This window comes from Acipenser ruthenus, chromosome 17 (assembly GCF_902713425.1).
Source record: "Acipenser ruthenus chromosome 17, fAciRut3.2 maternal haplotype, whole genome shotgun sequence".
NCBI lineage: Eukaryota > Metazoa > Chordata > Actinopteri > Acipenseriformes > Acipenseridae > Acipenser > Acipenser ruthenus.
The window spans coordinates 9737854-9751056 of record NC_081205.1 but is presented as its reverse complement, the minus strand read 5'-3'; the positions used below and the strand labels follow the sequence as shown (position 1 = coordinate 9751056).

The 13203-nt window shown below is 38.7% G+C and overlaps 1 protein-coding gene across 2 annotated transcripts; it reads right to left on the bottom strand.

The window, feature by feature from the left end:
* Positions 1-530: 530 nt before the first annotated feature.
* LOC117423296 (butyrophilin subfamily 1 member A1-like) lies at positions 531-11347 on the bottom strand. 2 transcript variants are annotated; one of them, XM_034038841.3, is made up of 10 exons: positions 11155-11347; positions 9934-10007; positions 9494-9601; positions 9087-9188; positions 8486-8635; positions 7373-7510; positions 5700-5751; positions 2069-2095; positions 1947-1973; positions 531-1384 (listed from the first exon to the last, which is right to left on the bottom strand). In XM_034038841.3, the coding sequence occupies exons 2-10, from the start codon at positions 9994-9996 to the stop codon at positions 819-821; spliced, it is 1233 nt and encodes a 410-aa protein (XP_033894732.1). In that variant the 5' UTR covers positions 9997-10007; positions 11155-11347; the 3' UTR covers positions 531-818. The 2 variants fall into 2 exon arrangements, with proteins under 2 accessions (XP_033894732.1, XP_033894731.1); XM_034038840.3 differs by having other exon boundaries at positions 9934-10017; positions 11155-11346.
* Positions 11348-13203: the final 1856 nt, after the last annotated feature.

Here is a 13203-nt window from a genome sequence, read left to right as displayed (position 1 = left end):
CTGCTTTTATTCTGATGGTGAAATGTAATTACTGTATTTGTTAAATGTTTCCATTAAGATTTCCTCATAGCACAAAAGAGATTTGTTAATGTGCTGTGCTAAAGATGTACCAATGCCAAAACCTATTACAGTAATTCAATTGAAGTAACTATATACTATTATATGTGCTTTGCTTTAGTGTTACTCAACAATGTGACAATCAGAATAGCTACAAAGAAAGGCTGTCACTACTATAATTATACTTTGTATTAAAATACTTTCCAACAGTGGGATTGATGCTATGATTTTTAAGCTAAGCTGAGCAACACTCTGTAACACGTATTTCCAAAACCTAAATCTAGAAAAGTATAGCACGGTGACAGTATGATGACATCACATTTCTAGAAAAAGAATGTTCCATTCTGGGTGCCAAAAGTCACTGTAAACATGGCCATTGTTGGCCAATTCAGACACTGGAATGGAAACATTATGAAGATGGAATTGACCCACATGATCTTCTGTCATAAAGAAAAACATCCGGTAGTCAACAATTTCAACTCTATTATTTATTGATCACAAATTACATCATTAATACAGACATACATTCAGGATACAAGCAGTAATATAACAATATTTTCCTGGCATCTTAAACCTGTCCTTAACACTATAAATACATTAAACTACTACGTGTTAAACAACCATGTAAGCAGCAATTTGACACAGTTCATTAAAACCAAAGCTAGTTTTTACAGTGCGCTTTTTCCTACTCTTTTTTTTGTTATGTTTATATTGGACAGTGTGGAAATGTTGCTGTGTTTGCTTTATCCTACCAGTAAGGCTCAACACCATAAACACTGCCCTGTACAATAGTAGTGTTCTGCAAAGTTAATAGAAGACTTTATTACCAGATCTTTGGCAATGTCTACAGTGCCAAACAGTGGATAAAGTTTCTCATTAAATGTGTCGCTAAAAGTGTAGATATGAGATCTCCTTTCCACATTGTAAAATGAGAGCTGCCCTTCGTCAAAATCCAGATACACACCCACCTTCTGGGGAATGAGGCTCACAGGGAGAGGCGTGTAGGGGACAGCAAGAGCCTTGAGCTCACTGCCCCTCTCCAGCCTCAGAGTCCAGAAACCTGACTCTGTGTTTAATGACTTGTACCCTTTCCTCTGTGCAGACTCTCTAGTAACTCCTAGTCTCCAGTCTCTCAATCCCCCCACCTCTACCTCCCAGTAGTGTCTTCCTGAGGTGAATCCCTCCCTGCCTAGAGCACACCACCAGCCATCAAATCTCCTTGGATAGTTTGGGAGGTCCTGACGTTCGTATCCACATCTCACTCGTTTCTCATCCTCAGATAGGATAAGATCAGGGTTTGCTGTATCAGGGTCCAAAGTCACATCATCTGGAGAAGAGAGAATGATCCGTAATCAAAGCCACTTGTCTGTTGCAAACTATCTGTTCTATATTTACATCTGGCTATAACAGTGTTGCAGTGTTATCATATGAATGTTGTAAAATAGAACTTACTTTGGCCTTGTTCTGAAATTTCTATTTCAGCATTAAATGGGGCCAAGTTTTTAAATGTTTAACATATCAAATTTATTAAAGGTCGTTCCATTTGTATATGTTTACCTAGCTACCTCTAATCAAGTTTAGAGTGTATTTCTTGCTCACTTTTGCTTTCACAGACCCACGAGCAAAGCAAGTCAGGTCTGCCATACAAAGAGTGCAAGAGAAAGTACAATCTCAACTTGATTAGAGGTAGCCACAGAACATGTATAAACAAATGTGAAGACATTAAAGCTCAGTCTTGCAGGCACATGTTTCCATCAGTGTATAATATGGTGCTATTAACCAATTAAGGTCCAAACATTAAATCACAGCAGTATTTATATCCACCGCAGTCTAGCTCACTTGAATTAGACCTCATGAGAGTTTCACTCCAAAGCAAATGGAAACAGTACCTGATGCACTGCGGATCCACTTCCAGACTAGAAGAAAAGAAGAGGCATTTAAAAACCTGTAATAGATTGATAACTTGTGGAAATCAACAACTGCAACTAAAGGCTGTATTGGTTTGATTTACCTGTGTTAGGGATGTAATTTGCAGCATCTGTGGAAAAAAAACAACACAGTATTAACTAAGCACATTTCATTAAATCAATATAGAATCCATAAAAATGAACAGAATTTGATGACCATGTACATAGTCACAAGGGTATAAATTACAAAACTTATTACAGGTGTCATAATATTATTTATGTAAGGGATAAAACAATGAGAAGTGTTGAATCAGTAAAATGAATTCACCGTTTCGAGTTCCGTCAGGCACGAGAAACTGGATTATTTTTCTTACCAATTCAACATTTTTAGTTGTTTATGCCACTTAAAACATTTCTTCCCATTTGATACCTGCTCCATAATGAGATTCAATTGATTGTTAATTTGGTAATTGGATTTGGTTTTCGCTCCTTTGTTAGGCTTAGCTCAAACAGTTAAAATGTTTATCTTTCACATTGCTACAATGTTGAAATCCCACTTACACAGACAAAAGCGTCTGTTGTAAGTGAAGATAGTAGCGAGCACTGTGCTTTAGATCTAGGACATGAAACTGGCATGAGAAAAATAAAAATGCATAAAACAAGGGAATGTGAACCGGGAACAGAGAGCAATGTTATTGATTGTTATGCCAAACCTAAACAGATGCAACCCTAAATACCATTGCAAGTGTTCGGTTTTCAAGACGTACAGAAGTGGGCTTTAAGCTTGTTTGAACAATGGTTATAGCCAGGAACGAAATGCAAAAGCCGAGTTTAAATCTAATTGATGGAGGTTTACAAAGTGATGATGAAATTGCTTTGGTTAGTGAAAAAAAAAAAAGATGTAGTTCTTACTGTTTAAACGAGGAATAAAAAACGGCATCTCCCAGAATGCCATGGCTATCCAAGAACACTGGTTGACTGGTAATCAATCAGTTAAACTATTACACCTGTTCGTAATTTAACAAGCCAGGCAGGTATAAAAGGAAAGATTTCAAAGCTGCCTGTGGGAAGGTAAGGAACTGGGTATAGACCTGAATGCGGTGTATGTTAAAGCGAAGTATATTAAATCTATGATTTATCTATATTTAAAGTCAGTAAACTGGATTAGTGTCTGACTAAAGTTAAGTTTAGTTGGCGCGCCAAAACATGAGCTAGGGTTTATTTTTGTTTTGTATTGTTCGTTAAAAGTCGTGTTCCCACTGGAAAAAGCACACAGCGGGAAAAGAAACATGCTGGTATCGTCCTGTTTAAACCCACCCTTTGTTGTTAAGCGTGCTTTATCCACCAAAGATGTGTTAGGAACCCAGAACTATGTTCAAAGTTATACTGTTAATAAAGACACTTTGTCAAAATTTATAATTATGAAAAAAAAGTTTTACATTGTTAATGTACAATTGTATTACCCTACCTTTAGCAAACAATATGAAATGCTAAATTTAAATCACAAGCTCTTTTCTAAGTGTTACGTTTAAAATATGTAATATTAAATGAACTAATTGTTGAAATGATTGCTGCCTAATAAAATGGTATTCGCGTTTCTGTTGAATTGTTCTGTGGTTTCGTTAACAAATTCACAGTTTTCTGTAGATAAGTAGCACGAACTGTGGATTCGTTAATCAACAATATATCTGCCTGCACTCCCCCTTCGCGTCAACGCCACACAACCACTTTTTGCTAGCAGATTAGTAGAATTATTCAACCAAAAGATCAAAGGTTGACATCAAAGAAATGTTTTATTCTTGTTTAATGGTTGTTCGTGTGCGTGTCAGCAAGAAATAAATTAAGTTTGTATTAGTTGTGGCACGGTTATGAAAGTAAGCTTCGTTGGTTATTTTGTTTTTTCTACGTGTAGTTTCATTTTTTATAAAACTAATTTATTAAAAACTGCAAACATGATGTATGTGTTTTCAAACACATTTTTTTTTGTCTTTCATCATCTGTGAAATAACTTACATCTAGTCACTGACATGATGGAAACTGGGACTAAGACTGGACCTGAACTGGTCAAGACCTGGGCTGACTCTGAACAGATTTAAGGTTAGCATGGTCCAAACTAGACCTAAACAGCACTTAGTGTGTGTGTGTGTGACGGGGTGCCCCATCCTTCTCTATTGTTATTTTTGGTGTTTTCATTTGTTTGTTTCATTATAAATATTGTATTTTGTGTGTGTTTACATGCAGGCGGACGAAAGCCGTCCGCTATTTAATATTGTGTTGATTCAACAGGGAGAGGGTGGAATGCAGGTGGTCAGAAGATAAATGATCACCAATTGTCTCATTAGCTCTTGACCACCTGCTATATAAGGTCTCGCTCTCAGAGTGTGCGAGTCTGAGTTGGAGCGAGACGTGTTGCATGTAAACTAAAGGAACAAAACGATTGCTACTTACTGTGAACCATCCTGAAGGTAATCGTATCCTTTGTTTGTTTGTGTTTCTTTATTTTGGCCATCGAGCCATTTTCTTTTGTATATTTATATGCGTTAAATAAATATATACGGTGCAGCCACACAGTCCTGTGTTTGTATACTGTTCCTGCTTTGACGTCATCCACCACAAGCCAGCCTGTTACAGAGTCTCATTCACTAAACTTATCTTATATACTATCTTAAATATTTCATATCGTCTATTTCTTGTTATGAAAAATGTTCATTTAAATACCACATACATAAATACAAAAGTGAGGTAAATCACAAAGGAAACAAATACATTTACTGTATCATATACAGCATTTTGTAAGTATAATGATAAATGTTCATTTGAAAAAAATGTTCACCCATGAATACAGCATTCTAAAAGATGGACAGGCTGATATTCCTTCCTTTATAGTTTAAGCATTGCAAAGTATAATGAATCATAGTGAAAACATGGTAAAGCATATTAACATGGCTAGCCATGGTAAAATATGGCAAATGCATAGTATAACCATATGAAAAGCTTGGAAACACTAAACATATATTGTGGTAAGCTTTTAAAAGGGTACAGCTTTGCCTGGGGTTCAGTAGCTCAAATAGGCACAGAAAAAATCAACCCAATTTTCTGTGCCGTACTCCCAAGAAAGTATAAATGAACACGGAGAAATATTCATTAACTACCTTCAAAGGGATTAATCACAGGTTTGCCTACACATTAAACCTAACAGAAATTACTTTTGGCAGACATTTAAATAAAGCTTATTTCCAAACAAGAAATATGAAAATGATGCAAAGCTGAGATATATATTTTTTTGAAAGAGGCCCTTGTACTTTGTGAGCCTGCTTTGAATATTACTGAGACCTAGACCAGCTTTGTAAAATCAATAATCACCTTATAATATTTATCACATTTCACAAAGCTTAACAGAAGACTGAAGCTGTTGAAAAATGTTGCTCACATTAAATAAAAAATGATTTAAAAGTAGGAAAAAATAACCGAAAATGAGAAATTGCAAGAATAAGCCTAAATAAAATTCTATACACCTGGAAAAAATAAGAATGTGACAATAGACAAATAAATAAAAGTCACCAGGTGCCCTTTAAATGTAAATACTATTTCTAGAATCACATGTTTTGTTGCATGAGGCAGTGTATTATACTGACAAAAGGGTAGGGAAAGCTATCAGGGTTTATCAGATGGAATAGAGTTAAATCAAATGTTGAGTACAAAATACGCTGCACTGTGAAGTCTCTCCTTACTCACCACTTTTCCGGGATCTTTGCTTTGTAGAAAGCCAAATCTGTGGAATAGTTCCCTAAAACATAAAAGGACAAAAATATGACAATATATACTGATGCACAAAAGAAACGCAACACTCAGGTCTAATGGATTTAATCAAATATTTTAAAAACAGAAATCACAGAAAATTTGAACAAAAATACAGATCAAAGAATCACGATAAGTTTTTAGTATGAAACATGACACACTGTCAAAATGAAAACATTACAAAGTTAGTATCGGGTATGACCTCTCTGAGCATTAACACAATCCTGGCAGCGTTCACGCATAGACCTGATCAGCCTCTGGATAGACTGCTGTGGGATGTTCTGCCACTCTTCCTGTGCAGCTGCAGCCAGCTGGCGAAGGTTGTCTGGTTGCGATTGTCTCCTGTGGATGGCACTGGCGATTTAGTCCCACAGATGTTCTATTGGTCTCAGGTCAGGAGAAAAAGCTGGCCACGGCAAGACCACGACATTGTTTTCTTGAAGTCGTGCAACTGTAATCCTAGCACTGTGTGGTCTTGCTTTGTCCTGCTGGAAAATCGACACTTCCGGATTGGCTTGCAGGAACAGAAAAACTGTTGCCTCAAGGACTTCGTCAATGTATCACTGAGCAGTACAGCTGCCCTCAATCTGCACCAAAGGCGTTCTTGTGTTAAAGGAGATTCCTCCCCACATAATCACACTTCTAACTGCCCCACCGGTGGGCTTGAACAATGCAACAGTCAGTCCTGGGCCGGTGTGGTGACCCTCTGCCTTCCAGGACGTGGACTGTCCTTCACAGAGCTGGTTTCTCTGGACTAGTCTGCTGATTGTTGAAGCAGAACATCTGTATCATTAACATCTCATTCTCCAGGCAACTTCTCTCACAGACAGGCCACCTTCAATCATGCCGATAGCAACCAGGTGACCTTCATTACTCAAGTGGGGCATGGTCGTATCTTTCGCTGTTCTTGTGTTAATTAAAATCATGTCTTTTCAAATGGCTATTTAAACAGATTCTTAATCAACTCATTTTGGCAATTTTAACTCAACTCAAATACCAAACACTAAGCCCATGGCGTTTTTATGAAATCACATGACTTGAGCTCAGTGGTTTGTTATCCAAAGGAACAATACTACTAACAATCAACAAACTATTTAAAATGTAAATAACATTATGTATGTGCCCAATGAGCTACTGATGTAAAACTTAGACTGTTGCGTTTTCATTGTGCATCAGTATATAATACAAATGTACTCTGTGTATGTAAGTGGAAGCTGCTGTGTAGTCTGAATGGATTGATATGGTAAAATTATATTTTGGTGTGTCCTGTGAGACTGAATACCAAATGTAATGTAACTGTTGAGAGAATTGTAGAATACAGCTGTGTACCAACTGTCAAAGTGCGTGGTCTGTATCATTAATATGGCCAGAGATGTGTTTTGGTGCATGACTTGTTCTTCTTGAAAGAAACGCGGAGAATAGTGGAGAGAGAGAAAGAGGAGAGAAAGACCCATATTCAGACTTCACTCACTCTCAATGAATGATCCTGAATGACTTGTGGTGTCCCTCAATATGACCCAAAGAGAAAAGGAGACAGAGAGAGGGGGGAGACAGCATGAAGTATTCTGAAATGTAGACAGTGATGGACTTTGACAGTCTGGTCCAGGTACCTTGTCCACGTCCTCCACAAGCAGGGCCCACATGATGAACTCCATGGCAGGGATGAGGTTGGGGAGGCGCCCACGCTTCCACTGCATCTCCAGGTCCTCCAGAATCAGGGCCACACTCTCTCCAGGCCACACGCAGCGCTATTGGAAGGAGTAGAGGACAGCATCATTCCAGCACAGGAAAGGGCAATCCAATGGCACCAGGCTGGCAGATCGTCATGGTCATGTACTCTGGTAAGGGTTATAGCAGCTATACTGCTCAACTGAAAAGGCTGGGGTGTGATAAAAGCTGCATTTTGCCACCTCAACATTAAGAAATTGCTTGTAAATATGACTTTTTCTGTGCTAATAATCAACATCGGGGGAGAAGCATTTCACTTAGGCCACCTACTCATTTGGACACAGTTGAACACATTCGTCTAACAAGTTAGAGGCTAGCTTTGAGTGGATACATTTATATTTTTGTGTAGGCAGCTTCTTTTGGGTGATTTAAAGCTTGTCTTATATAACCTAATTTATCAGTAACACAGCATATTAAAACAGTTTGATAGTGCACTAACAATCTAACCTACACAACTGTACTTTCAACTAAAAAACAAGTATAAATGCCACTCACTCTACTTAAACACAAAACATTATGATTATGAATGCCAATATCACTATATTAAAAGAAAACAAAAAAACACTGACTATAAATGCTAACATTAATGTATAAACAAACGACTACCAACCATTCAGTAAGAAAACACCTTTAAGAAAAAAACTGCATGATAAAAATATCGCTGAACATGAACTAATAAGGTTATCCTAAGACACTGAATGTGTACTTAATACAAGATACTACAAATCACAGAATTAAGGGATTTTCTATAATATTGTCTCATTCTAGATACTGTAGTTTATAAAATTATTAGGCACAGGGGAATGCTGCTGCTACAGTTCAGTCATATTGCCTACACTGCACTGTTTCTAAAATGATAAAGATGGTAATATTTTTCAAAGTCGTATCTCTGTGTTGAAATGAATGTCTGCTGCCTTACGGACTGAGATGCTATGTTTTCTCATTGTATGTCTCCTCCAGCTCTCTCACTCTCTCTACCTCTGTCCCACCAGTACCTGAGATGTGCTCTTCAGCCCTCTTGCCCACTCTGCAATGATGCGCTGACCCTCCTCCACACCTCGCTCATCCCCCTCTCTCTGCTTTTCCACAGCTCGTCCAGAGATATCCACTTTCTCCGGCCAACCGTGCGTCTGTTGAAGCCTTTGCTGGTGACAAAATACATCACAATCATCATCTCTCCACAAAAAGGTTAGCTCCTGTGAAAGGCAGCAACAGCAAACATGTCTGCATCAACGACAGTGAACTTCCACATGTCCAAAATGTAAGGACCAGGGGTGTTCTTAAGAAAAAACAACAACGTTTGGAGGTAAACTATTACACAGAAACAGAAATTCTGAAATCAGTCACAATGTTCTTATCCCTGATTATGCAATAGGCTGTAGTTCAGAGGTTCCATTTAAACTAGGGATGCAATGGCTATGATTTTCCCAAACTAAAACCGAACCTGAAGCCGCCATTTTCATACAATTCCAAACCGGAAGATACCACCAAAAGATAAAAGATGTGTTTTTATATAAGGAATGTATACAAACACAGGCTCTAATGTTACTACCCATTCCTGGTGGGACCCTACTCCCAATTTCCCTGTACGTGTACCTTAGACTCCAGCTGTGCCGCCCATTCCACAATAAAACAACGACACTCCTCAGGACTCCAGGTATCTTCACTCATCCAAACTCCGATCAGTATGTCCGAGTTCTTAATAAGATGGATGTATAGTTAGGAAGATTTATTCAAAATAAACAAAGACATACATGTAAAAAATATTACTGCTGTTGGTATTCTGCATCCCTTGAATTAAATACACTTGCTTGTCACCCAGTCCTGTGCTTGGTAACTACTAAACATGATCAGGTTTTAGCTTTAACAGTAATTTCGCTTTTTTTGTTGAAATTCGTCAGAGTGGAGATTGCCGTAAAAAAGTCGATATTCACAGCACCAATAATTGGCTAGTCAGACAGAGGGTGCAGCACTTATTGGAATGTGTGTCGCGTTCTCTTCACCTCACAGGCTCTGTTGAGCTCTCTGGCCAGCTCCATGATGAAGAGCTGGCACTCCTCCAGGACCCGGTCATCCCTCTTCTCACGCCGCGAGACTTTTCTTAGAGTCTCCTGAAGCACGAACAAAGGAGCAAATACAATTAAAGGACATGTTCTTTATTTTCTTTGGACTAAAGATATGGGGGCTCATTTAAAAAAAAAACAGAAAAAAACAGGCATTTCATTTAAGGATGTTAAAGTGTGTTACAGTTGGTGGTTTACTTCTCCTTTGAAAAATCAGTCCTCTGTAATATGTAAAACCAGGAAATATACAAAACCATGTCTCACTTTTGTTTCACTATTTTCTACCTCATTATCCTCATTCTGTCTTTGCTAATCCCCCCTTTTCTCTAACAAACCTTGATTTACGTATTTAAGACAAAATACTCTAATGAAATGTGTACCTTCAGGACTGTCTTCAAGTTCTTTGCAGGTTCTATGAAAAACTGCAAGCACTCCTTCAACATCTTTGAAAGTTCTGCAAATTTCTCAAGGATAAATAAAAAAATATATATTAAAAAAAACAGACAAGCGTCCACAGGGACATAATGACAGAACGGTTTGTAATGATGAAGTAAAATGGATATGTGAAAAAAATAAAGCAGAACGATCATCTGATATCAGATATTCCTGAGCCAGTCTAGGTGGGTTACTAACTCAATATTGACTTGGTGCTTAAAAACAGAATAGAATATCTCTTCCAAATCTTCCAATGTAAATGGATACTTTTAAACCATGAATGAACTTAAAATAAATCCTGCCCTAATATATTTTATGTAATACAGTTTGCGGAAAAATACAGTTGACATAATTTGTTTCCATTGCTGGTTTATTATTATTATTATTATTATTATTGGTCCCGACATAAAACAACAAGCGAGTCTAGCACAAAATGCTTGTACCTGCACACAGCCTTTGCACACACCACAGTGCGTGACGCAGTTATGGGAACGTCTATAGACAAAATATCATATATAATGCTGGTCACAAACACATTAATTAGCACTGTACACACTGTAACAAATTAGAATAGTCTCACAAATGGTTTCTACAATCAATTTTACCCCCGTGCTTTCACGAGTTTTGCATGCACACCTGGTCGGAAGAGCTGCAACTGAAATCCCAAATCTTAAATAAAAAATTAAAGTACCACAAGCAAAATACCCACCTTAAATCAAACTGTACTCGCAACAACATACATTCTCGTAATCTAATAAAAATAACTCACAACTGTTACAACAGCTTGATTGGTAAATAAAATATAACAACAGCGTCTATCACCTGCAATTACGCTATATGTATTACTTAATGACATTCTAAAATATTACGCGTTAGATGTACTGAAAAAAATATACATTCCGTACCTATACATATGGCATTTCAGAAAAATGTGAATCCTTAGCGTGACGCACTGAAACTAATGCAAGCTTTTTCCTTTAACAAGCATAATACTTTTTGTTTCTCACCATAAAAGTGAATTTAGTCTTCAATTAAAATGTACATAAATGCATTTCAATGTTGACACAAACACTAACCTACACTGTATTATTAAATTATATATATATATATATATATATATATATATATATATATATATCTATCTATTGCAAATGTTAAATGCTTACTTAAATATCCAGATATATCCCGTTACTGTTGCAGTAGTCTGGTGTTGAGAGACACCTTTGAGAATACCGTTCAAAATACAAAAACAAACGCCACAATTCACTGCAACAGCGCCTGACCTATTTAAACTGCAGTACTCTGTCAGGCTGGCAAAACTCGCTTGCCTGTTCCCGTGCACACCAACTGCAAACATTATTTCGCCGACAGTGGAGAAATTCAGTCGCCATCTTGGTTGTGGCTTTTGTTTTGGAAATGTAGTCATCATTACACTGGGATTATAATATAGTATATGTACTCACTATATTAATATATTAATAAATTGTATTACACCAAATACATTTTAATAAGTGTTTCACACATCTTGCATTGAATATGGCTGAAATAATAAATAGAATATATATTTTCAAAAATATTTCATGTATGCAGTATACTATTGATGATACTGTATTTTTCAAATGCATTTTAAGTATTTAAAATGTCTTACTTTGATTATACCTGATAACATGTTAGTGCTGTGCCCTTCCACACGGTTGAGGGAAGGTGACACTTCTTCAGACAGAGAGTGGTGAGGGTATGGGTTTGGTTACCTAGTCACGTTGTTGAGGCAGAAAAACTCTTTTAAGACCCAACTTGACAAAGTTCTGAGATCAATCCGCTACTAGTGTTTATTTTCTTATGTTCTATCATAGTGGTATATATATAGATAATAACAAAATATTGGCTAACTGTTGTGAACAATCTATCTTTCTATCTATCTATCTATCTATCTATCTATCTATCTATCTATCTATCTATCACTGTGTTATCCTACAATAACATGCCACAGTACAATATGGATTTTAAAAGGTCACAAGGTGTCCATAGCAACATCCCTGTTCTGTCCTCTCGCCCTCGTCCTCTGCCCTCTCTCCGCTGCTGCTCCTCCAACCCCTCTAATCTCATCCCTCTGCCTCTCCCCCCTCCCGCACACTCTCTGGTGCACTCTGGAACTGTCACTCTTCTGCTAACAAAGCTGATTTCATCGCTGCCTTTGCCTCCCACCTCTCTCTCGATTTCCTTGCTCTCACTGAAACCTGGCTGTCCCCTGATAACACTGTAACTCCTGCTGCCCTGTCCTCTCTCTACGTCCTGTCCCATACCCCACATCTCACTGGACGGGGAGGTGGGACTGGTCTTCTCCTCTCTCCCTCCTTACTCTTTTCTGTCCCCTCCGATCTCTCCTCACTCTCTGTTAATACCTTTGAATTTCATGCAGTCCAACTAACCTCTCCCTGTCAACTCCTGCTAATTGTACTGTACCGTCCCCCAGGGCCTCTCGCTCACTTTCTAGATGAACTCGACTATCTACTCTCCTCCCTCCCCTCTCTGTCTACCCCAACTGTCCTGTTAGATGACTTCAACATCCATCTCTCCAAACCCAGCCACTCTGCTGGATTCCTCCCTCTCCTTCACTCCTTCGACTTCTGTCTCTCTCCATCCCCTCCTACCCACAAAGCTGGCCATCAACTGGACCTCACCTTCTCCAGGGCCTGCTGCCCCTCCACCCTCTCTGTCACCCCCTGGACCTCTCTGATCACTATTTCATCTCTTTTTCTCTGTCTCTCCCCTCTCTCCCTGCTCCTCCTACCCCCACTGTCACCTCTCGCCATAACCTCCGCTCTCTCTCCCCCTCTGTCCTTGCCTCCACTGCTCTCTCTCCCCTCCCTCCTATCGACTCCTTTTCACAACTCTCCGTAGACTCTGCTACCTCCACCCTCTTCTCCTCCCTCACCTCCTCCCTCGACTCCCTCTGTCCCCTCACCTCCCGACCTGCTCGCCCCTCCCCTCCCCAACCCTGGCTCTCTGCGCTCCGCTCTACAAGAATCACACTGCGATCTGCTAAAAAGAAATGGCAGAGAACCAAACTAGCCTCTGGCCAAGACCTTTACCGCACTCTCCTCTCCTCCTTCTCCTCTACTCTCTCCTCTGCTAAATGTGCTTATTTTCAATCTGTAATCCAAGCCTCCACTAACAACCCACGTAAAGTATTCTCTACCTTCTCCTCCCTCCTA

Coding starts and splice junctions, on each gene's coding strand:
- LOC117423296 (XM_034038841.3), bottom strand. CDS start 9,996: ATGTTGAAGGAGTGCTTGCAGTTTTTCATAGAACCTGCAAAGAACTTG. Junction 7,511..8,485: donor GGCTGAAGAGCACATCTCAG/GTACTGGTGGGA, acceptor TCCTTCCAATAG/CGCTGCGTGTGGCCTGGAGA. Junction 2,096..5,699: donor GCAAAGATCCCGGAAAAGTG/GTGAGTAAGGAG, acceptor TTTTTTCCACAG/ATGCTGCAAATTACATCCCT.